Below are 9340 nucleotides of genomic sequence, written 5' to 3' on the forward strand. Positions count from 1 at the left end.
GTGTAAGAAAATATATGCAAAATTCACTGAGAAATTCATAGTGACCTTTGGACTGCTTGTGTAGTTGATTGATGAGTATATAGGGCAAGGTGACACTAAGTATAGGTCCTTAAGCACATAGCAGAACTAAGACTCAGGCCTCATATAATACGGACTTCATTCCCTGAATCCCAAGTCCAACGAAAGAGCACCAAGGTAGTGCTGAGGTCATATCAGTTACGTAACTTTTCTTGAACTTTTGCATGCATTTCACCATGGACGAATCCCATATCTCACTCATTCAATAAATCTGACTTCCTGAATCTGTCTTTTTAGAGAATTTTTGAGGAAGTTGAGAACCATTGTTGAGCTCACATAGCAGTGCTTGATGAGCTTGACTCAACAATATATGTTCATTCATTCTTGGTTATGGTTATGGTTGGTCTTCCTGTGTATCCTTCTAGTTCAGATTTTCACACTGAGCTGAACAGCCTGGCGCCTCACATTTCTTGCAATTAAAGTTCTTTAAATGATTTGTCAACCTGGATTACGCAACAGTGTGATTTCCATAAAAGAGACAGGAAATGAGGTCACTGTAAAAATAGTGCAGGCAGCTATAATTTCCCTGATAGAAGACCACCCCTGGCTCTCTCTTTCTCTTGACCTCTTTTGTGGGCCTATACAAAGCTATGATGGTAAGGTAGTGAAATCTGGGCCCAGGCAAGACTGCTTCACTGCATTAACAGCTACTGGTGGTGTATTAGGCTACTGCCTACCAACAATAGAGATATGAAAAATGTCATGTCCAGGACATATCTTTGCAACAAATCAGTATGGAAATATCAAACACTCTGATATTCTATGCATTCTGATCTGCCATGTTAAAATTACCCATACATTCTATGCATAGCAGGTTATTGGTGGAAGGCCCATGTGCGTGTGGGTGGAGGGCCCCGGAGGTTAGGCTGTTCTGCAATTTAGCCTTGGCTCATGGTGTTTCAACAGAAATTGGGTGTAGGCACCAGATTGCCCCCACCCATTATTTCTAAGAAATAAGCACTTCTGTCTCGTCCTTTGTCTCCTCTCACATTTGATCAGTGTTTTTTTTAATTGAATTATATAACTAGCTACTAAGTATTGTTAACTATTATCAGCAGGTCCTGGGCCACTTTGGATTGACTGAACCCAGGGAAGCACTGGAGCACATTCTATTCCGCTTTAATGGTGCAAACTTCTGCGTCTGTGGTCCTGCTCCGTGAGCACTGACAGGTTAGAGCCCGAGTCATGGGGGAGGGGGGGGGGGGGGTCACATATTCTTTGTATCTTATGTGATCATGTACAATATTCAAAACTACAACAACTGCACTCTAAGCTATATGACACTTTTTTCATGAGATAAGTCACTAGATAGTTTTGCACAGGCCATGCCACCTTCTGTCCCCTAGGCTACCTGCTCAACTCTGAATATAACAGGATCACATTGAACCATAGCCACACAAAGACATAAGCCTACCCAGGAAGCACATGCAAATGTTGCACAACAACCAACTTTTTGACTATTTGCTAATGTCTGGATCGGGCTGTTTTTCTACACAAAAGCACACATTTGTTATGATTGGCTATTATGGTTGTAAGGTTGTAATTTGTTTGTCCCTTTAATGGCACAGAATGGCATGCAAAAATAGGATAAACAGTATTAGACATTAGTCACCCCATGTCTTCATGAATGTGAAGATATAGAATGGCAGGAACGGGTCTTACCCTCCATGCACATTTGCACCCCAAAGGGCTAATCTAAGCTACAGGGACGGGTAAACATTGGAACAGAGGGTTACAGTTCGCTTTTTCGCAGCCTACACTCCGCGGTTACCTGGTGGGCAACAGAAGGAACAGACGTCACATAGTCCAGCCTCGCTACATCTCCTCCGCCACATCATCTGGCTCGCTGCATGACCGTGAACCGAAAGCGCAAAAGGCTGGGGGTAGGCAACAGAGAAAACACACTGTATACCCACAGATGCGCGGACATCAATGCTTCAGCGACTTTAGCCAGATATTTACAGTGAATACGAATATATTGGAACGACATAGTCCAGGCGACGATCTAAAGGGGAAATCGACATTTTAATTCGCGTTGGAAACCTTGAAAATGCTCCAGTCTCTTACAAGCAATTCGTGTGTGCGACTAATTCAAAGCAATAAATCGGCATGGTATTTCTTATTTTTAGTTTTGGGGTACGTTCTGTATCTGATTTTCGGTGCCGTTGTGTTTTCATCGGTGGAGTTGCCATATGAGGACCTTCGGCGTCAGGAGCTTAGGACCGCCAAAAGGCAATTTCTTCAGGAAAATGAATGTCTGTCTGAAGAGCGGTTGGAAGAGTTTCTGGCCAAAGCACTCGAGGCCAGTAACTATGGTGTGTCTATTCTCAACAACGCATCGTCTAACTGGAACTGGGACTTCACCTCCGCTTTGTTTTTTGCGAGCACCGTCCTGACAACGACAGGTGAGCGTCTCAGGGCTCATGACGACGGTCTGCACACAGGCCCTGTCTGGAAGAATAGCCTATTGTTTTTACAGGTTCATGATAGGCTTGGTAAACAGGACATGCTCACCCTGAGTGTAATAAAATGATAAGACTGCAGGGTCGTTTATGCCATTGTTCTATTCTGTCTATTTGGTGTTCTGCTTTTGACGTTTTCTGGCACCTTTAAATATAGATGTGTTAGGGCAGAGACTTAAATCATCAATTCTCTCGCACTGTAGGCTAAGCTGTAAACTTCCTGTTTTCTCTAATACTGCTCATTTTACATCTTTATCATAGCTTGATTTATACTGTAAAGATGTACTTTTTTAGAACAGTATAGACTTGTTTGCCAGACCTTGTTGTCCTGCTTAGAGTGCCCACTGGTGATACTGGACACCTGGCATTGGTGTTACCCGAGTGTGGTAACCTTGCACTGAATGACTGCTCCGGAAAAGCTACACAAACGTGTGATAGTAGCCCTAGCCTACCCAGTTTCCATGTTTGAGTTGTGCTATTGTCTTATTGGGATATTGTGCCATTGAAATTAAACTGTAAACTGAACAGACAAAGTGGCGAGATGTAATTGCAAGGGAAGTCTAGTGCGAGAGTTAGACCACCAAGCCACTATGTTAGGTGCAGTTGTGATATCTCAGTCATAATGATCTGCTACACAGATGACCCATGTCAGAGAAGTGGCTCTCTATCTCACATTGCGCAAAAGCCAGGATAACAGCTTTCATTTCTCCACAACAGGGGGAACTTTGAACAAGACGGAAATGGAGAAAGATCCTTAAACAGTGGGCCTACTCCACTGATGACCTTTATTTGCATTGAACCCATACAGTCATGGTGTTACACTCCCATGGAGATGGAGAGTGACTTAATTTCAGGAGAATTTGGCTGTATGTGGAGAGGATTCCTTTCCTGTCTTGTAATACCAATGAGACAACTAGGCCAATGACGGTTTGCTTTGCACATGGTAAATCAGTAATCTGGCAGCTACAGGAAGTCACAACCCATGTTATGCCTCCAACCGCATGATTTCTAGATCAGTTTTGTATAGCGTACGTACATCCTCTTTACCTAAACCATTACTCATTTGGGTTATTCTTTTGTAGAAGTAAAAAGCCAAATTGCACTGGCTACTGTATATATTTTCAAGGACACTAGGAAATTACTCTTCAATGAACTTTAAATAGTGTGTCACCCTTACAGTGAATTCACACAACTTCATTCCTATTAGCAAAGAGGTGCTAAGCACATTTCAGAGGTTACACAGTCCTTGATGTATGTCACAGAACTGTGTTAGATTTTTTGTTGTATTGCCTCTCTAAGAATGAGGGAGTCAGCCTAATGCAGTGTAATTTAGGAATGTTTCTTTAGCTGTGATATTTGCTTTTCCAGTAACATAATCTGTGTCTAATCCAAACATTTATGTGCTCTGAGTCAGTGCTATTTGGATCGGACGATCAAGCGATATCAGTGTTATTATTAAGATTTTGTGAATGGTTCATTTTACCATGGCTCAGTCAAGCTTTCTTTTAGTCATCTGTTTGGTGTGGACATGTTTAAAGGATAACACCAACATAGCTAACAGTAACAGACTAATCTGTTGTAAACGGCCGTGTCAACCATTCATTTTGGAGTTGTTGGGGAGAGTTGACAGGAAGCAGCTGTTAGACCCTGAGACTTCTGGCTATACTGTAATAACCCATGGACAACATCCACTTACTGGAAACGAGTTAGAAATATATGTCATGTATCTCTGATCTTTGACAACAGGCTTACTCATTGCCTGGTCTCCTTCCACTCCAGGAACTGCCTCGGGTTGTAAATCAGAATATAACGTTTCATCTTTACTTCCTCTTTTTTCCCCACGCAGGTTATGGCCACACTGCTCCCCTCTCGGGTGGAGGCAAGGCCTTCTGTATCATCTACTCTGTCATCGGCATCCCGTTCACCCTCCTCTTCCTCACGGCCGTGGTGCAAAGGATCATGGTCTTCAGCACGCGCCGGCCCGTCACGTACGTGCACACCCACTGGGGCCTGTCCAAGCCCCTGGTGGCCATCGTCCATGCCATCCTGCTGGCCATGGTGGCCGTGACCTGCTTCTTTCTCATCCCGGCGGCCATTTTCTCAGCGCTGGAGGAGGACTGGAATTTCTTGGAGTCCTTCTACTTCTGTTTCATCTCGCTCAGCACCATAGGACTGGGAGACTACGTGCCCGGGGAGGCCTTCAACCAGAGGTTCCGTGAATTCTATAAAGTGGGAATAACTGGTAAGTTTGAGATGTTGATCTCCTGTTGCTCATGCTGATAGAAGAAGAGTGTAGTATAGGCTTGGGAATGTATCTATAGCTTCTAGACCTACAATCTATAAGACTGCTACTGTAGGTAGGGCTTGTTATATGGTTCCTCAGTTCTGTTGTGTCAGTAGTATGTTTGAAGAACAATATTTATTTTGCATTAAATGTCACAGGTAAGTAAACAAGCAACCCAGCAACCCAACCCAGAGATCTGGTTTGTCGCATGATTAATGATGGAATCACAATGAAATTAATTTTAAATAGTGTAGGTAAGAAGTCCATCTAAGTAACAAGTAAATAGCACACTTGTTGTTGAGGTTAAGGTTAACTTAACCAAGTTTTATCATTCAGTGAAACATGTGTCCTATCTGCAGAAACAGGTGTGAGATTGACTTGTTTCCTGTAAAGTCTGTTTCTGCAAAGAGGCATTTTCATAAGAACCAGATCCAGCCCTGGGCTGAATACTGAGCACTCAGCCCTGGAAAGAAGCAAGGGGCAGATTTGAGCTTGATGGGGGGTCTTGCATTTTCAGTGTGCCATGCCTTCTGTGCACTTGGCCTGTTTGCAATACATTTGGAATGAGATGGAAGCTTTTCTCTCTTTTTGCTCATTTTAATATAGCAGTTATAACTTGAAGCCGTGCACTTTGAACAGCAGAATATCAATGATTTCCCCCATACCTGTATTCACTGTTGAATAGGTAGGCCTACCTATTGTTTACTGTAGGCTAATTCCTGTTTGGAACAACCATAAGTGCATTTTCAGATGGAACTATAGAAGAGAACTGAGAAAAGCAGGTTTCACACCATTGTGTTAAAACAGAAAGCTTTGTTGATGTAAAACCAAACTTTCAAATGTCACATTAGAGTCTAATGTGATGTAATGATTAGACCATACAGTTTAGACACTCTCGTTGATCCTGTCATGAAGAAAACACCACACAACATATGGTCCATAATGTAGAGAAAATATTGCTTTGCCATAACTTCAAACGTTGGTTTGTTAAGTTCAATGAATAGGACACTGGCAATATTGTTTCTCAATTTATATATGTCATCCAGTTAATTTTGGACCAAACAATAACATAGTATCAATCTTAAAAAATATTGTTTATTGATAGGCCCCCAAGTGGTGTTTCACACTGGGATTTGACAAATAGGCTTGCACTTTCAACAGCATTTTGGCTGTTGTCATAGCAACAGGCTCAAGCTTCTGCATTCACTGGTGAGGGAGATTTGGAAGGAAGCAGGAGTGGCTGTGGGGCAGAACAGGAACTGCAAAAAAAAGGTTCCTGTGAGACTCCTCTCTCACCCCCCCTGGTGGTCATGCTTTGAATAGCAACCGAACAGCGTGGGCCGGTCAATATCAAGACTGAGTGACAGAACAAAATGGACAGAGAAAGAGAGAGAGACAAGCCATTTAGCCATTGTATGTGTGTGGGAGGGATAAGTACAGATGGTCCATTCTTTCCTCCACACAGAGACCAAGGATGTGAGAACATTTGATTTGGGTCGACCGTTGGAAATGATGTGACGCGAGAGGGATGGGCGCATTTGGCAAGAGATCAGTCGCCGTGGTTCAACCATCCCCTCTCTCAAGACGCCCTCGTACTGTCTGTTGTGTGTAGTTAGACTTGATATATGGGCCTCAGTCTCCTATGACTCAACCAAGTATAATTTTTTTTTCTCTCTCTCTCTCTCTCTCTCTCTCTCTCTCTCTCTCTCTCTCTCTTCCCCTCCCACTCTCTCTCTCTGTCTTTCTGTCATTTCCTTTTTCCTCCCTCTCGCTCTTCTCTATCTGTCTCTTTATTCTTTTTGCTCTGTGTCACCGCTAATCTCCTCTGCCTCCTCTTCCTCTTCCTCCTCGTTCCTTCCTCCGGTCCAGTCTACCTGCTGCTGGGCCTGATCGCCATGCTGGTGGTCCTGGAGACGTTCTGCGAGCTGCAGCAGCTCAAGCAGCTGCGCAAGATGTTCTACCTGAAGAAGGAGAAGCCGCAGGACCGCCTCAGCATCCTGGAGCACGACCACCTGTCCTTCACCACCGTGGCCGACCACGCGGCCGCCAACAGCGCCGCCGCCGCGCTGCGGGAGAACAAGACCGAGCCCTACGTGGACGTGCCCGACCTCGTCTCGCCCGGCGGAGACGAGCCCATGCTCAGATAAAGAGAGAGAGCGAGGGAATCTGTAAGGGGGGTCGGCGGGGGTCAAAACGTTCAGGCGTGATAATGACAGAATCACTTGAAAAAAACGGACAAAAATACAAATCCACCGAAAATACCGAAGTGATACTTTACTGTTCAAATGCATCATAGCACAATAGCATCATAACGCGATGTGTGAATATCTGAGAATATCATAGTGCTGCTGCTGCTGACAGATGCTGGAGAACATAGGCCTACCGCCAGCGTTAGTTCTTATATTCCCAACGTTCTGATAAGGACTGCTACATAGAACATCAGTGGGCTGTGCTTCTCTGCATTAACGGCCAGGAATTCTGACTTAGGTGATAGTTCTCCAACTTGTACAGTAGAATGTAGTGTAGGCAAGGAGAGAAGTTTACGCTACCATTGATTGAGTCGTCGTCATCAATGCCGTCAGTCTCTGTGCTATACTGTAGTGGTGCCTGTTGGTCGAGGAGCCATTCATTGTGTTAGTGAGTGTAGCATTACGCAAACCATCTGTGAAGGGTTATTCATAGAAAGGCTTCTGACTTAGTATATTGCTATGGGGGCTTATCAGAGTTGACTCATAAATGGGAAGTATACTGTGGATGAGTTTGACTGATTGCATCAGTCTCATATGGTTAGTCACCACTTCCTCTTACCAATACAGAATCATGCAGTTCCCATGTAGGGCACTTGTATTTTCAACATTGCTGAAATCATGAAACATTTGTTGGCTCTTTAGTGTGAAATCTCTGAAGTGCATCAATCGTGGGCCATGGTTTTCAGGTGTAATGATGTATTACTGATGCTGTTGTTGATCATCAACAGTATTATAAGATGGGTATAGCTTCAGGATTTTAAGTTATTAGCCATTTTTATGAATAACCCTAAGTTCAGTATATACTTGACATTCTGCTGCAGGGAAGTTTAGAAAGGGACAGAGAGCATACCAGACCATTCCAAACAGGAAGCAGCTAGATAGTTGTACCATTCTGTTAATATTCTTTGTTTGTTGTTTTTTCCATGTTTTGTAAAAGTGTTTACCACAGATCTCATCCACTGTGTTGAAAGGCATCTAACAACGACAGATGCATGAGTTGGAAGAGGGCTGGTCCCAGAAGGCTTCCATGAAATGATTACAGTCAGGTTTTAGGTACAGTCCACCTGACTTGCTAGGCTTCAACCCATTTTCAGGGAGCTTGTTTGGTCGTCTAACTTATTGTGAACAAGAAATACTCTCAATTTATGATGAGTTTTGAACGGATATACTGTATTTCTACTTTAACTGAAAATAGAAACCGGAAGGAACAAAGGGAATTTAAATTCAGTAGGATCTAATCAAGGGAACTAACAAAGAAAAACACTCAGCTTAAAGAGTTTTTTTTAACCTAGGGTCAATTTTTGGATAATAATTAGTCTGAATTTTGGTTTGGGACTAAACAGTTATCATTTGGTAGTTTTGGGTAAAACAATAATGTATTTATATTTACAAAATTATTTAAGCACGACCCTACATTTGACATGTAATTGGGCTTGGAATCAAGGCTGAAATATGAAAATATGCGTGTATATTTTTCAGAAAGTGGAATGTTTACAAATTTGTATTTGTACAATGTAGACTTGACAAGGTACCATTTTTTGGATCACTTGAATTCTCAAATAACTCATAGGGCTGAATAACATTTCAAATGTTGTCTTTGTTTGTGCAGAACTCTCTTCGGATAAGCCTATTTGAGGTGCACTGTTGATTTTGCAGTGCACTTCAGAAAGAAAGGACTGGAAAGTTTAATGAAGACTGATTGTATATGTATGTCTGAAAGCCACATTCAGTGCTGTCATCATGAGGAATAGAGCTTGTATTGTGACATAATGTATTTATTGTTTATAAAAATGAAAAATCTCTACCTTCTCCGTCTTTTGTGTTCAGCTGAGAAAGAAAAGGTCTGACAAGCAAAGAATAGGTGTTGTTTGCACAACGCTAGTTACATTTAACCCGCTGTTTGCTGCATGAGCTTCTTGTGAACTCATTGACCTGGTCTGTATACGCATCAGTACAAACTTAATTGCCCATGCATGGAATCATCTGTGTACTTACTGTACCTGAACCAATTTACATGTAGATTAGGACACTAATTTATGACCGCCGATGCAGTAGGCTACAATGACAGGTAAATAGAGCGATTTATGTGCTTTTCCCATTGTTTTGCAGTAAAAATAAACATGGATCTCTCACCATCTACCTGCTTTTTTCTTTTTGAAAATAGACAGAAAATCTATATGTACAGTATGTGCTTAGCATATACTGTACCTCCAGTGATGAATTACCTCTAATGTGATTCTGTGATAGAGTAACTAAGAACGTCTTTG

General features: G+C 42.5%; 1 protein-coding gene across 1 annotated transcript; it reads left to right on the forward strand.

Moving 5' to 3' along the window:
* The first annotated feature begins 1884 nt into the window (after positions 1–1884).
* Positions 1885–8877, forward strand: kcnk1b (potassium channel, subfamily K, member 1b). The gene is made up of 3 exons (XM_062519797.1): positions 1885–2483; positions 4387–4782; positions 6694–8877. Exons 1-3 carry the CDS (start codon positions 2129–2131, stop codon positions 6969–6971), a joined length of 1029 nt encoding a protein of 342 aa, XP_062375781.1. The 5' UTR covers positions 1885–2128; the 3' UTR covers positions 6972–8877.
* Positions 8878–9340: the final 463 nt, after the last annotated feature.

This window comes from Sardina pilchardus, chromosome 18, assembly GCF_963854185.1.
Source record: "Sardina pilchardus chromosome 18, fSarPil1.1, whole genome shotgun sequence".
In the NCBI taxonomy this organism is placed as follows: Eukaryota; Metazoa; Chordata; class Actinopteri; order Clupeiformes; family Clupeidae; genus Sardina; species Sardina pilchardus.

What these genes read in the sequence shown, in the direction of transcription:
- kcnk1b (XM_062519797.1), top strand. Translation starts at nt 2,129, where the DNA reads ATGCTCCAGTCTCTTACAAGCAATTCGTGTGTGCGACTAATTCAAAGC. An exon ending in CACCGTCCTGACAACGACAG is followed by an intron (nt 2,484 to 4,386) that starts GTGAGCGTCTCA and finishes TTCCCCACGCAG; the next exon opens with GTTATGGCCACACTGCTCCC. An exon ending in CTATAAAGTGGGAATAACTG is followed by an intron (nt 4,783 to 6,693) that starts GTAAGTTTGAGA and finishes CCTCCGGTCCAG; the next exon opens with TCTACCTGCTGCTGGGCCTG.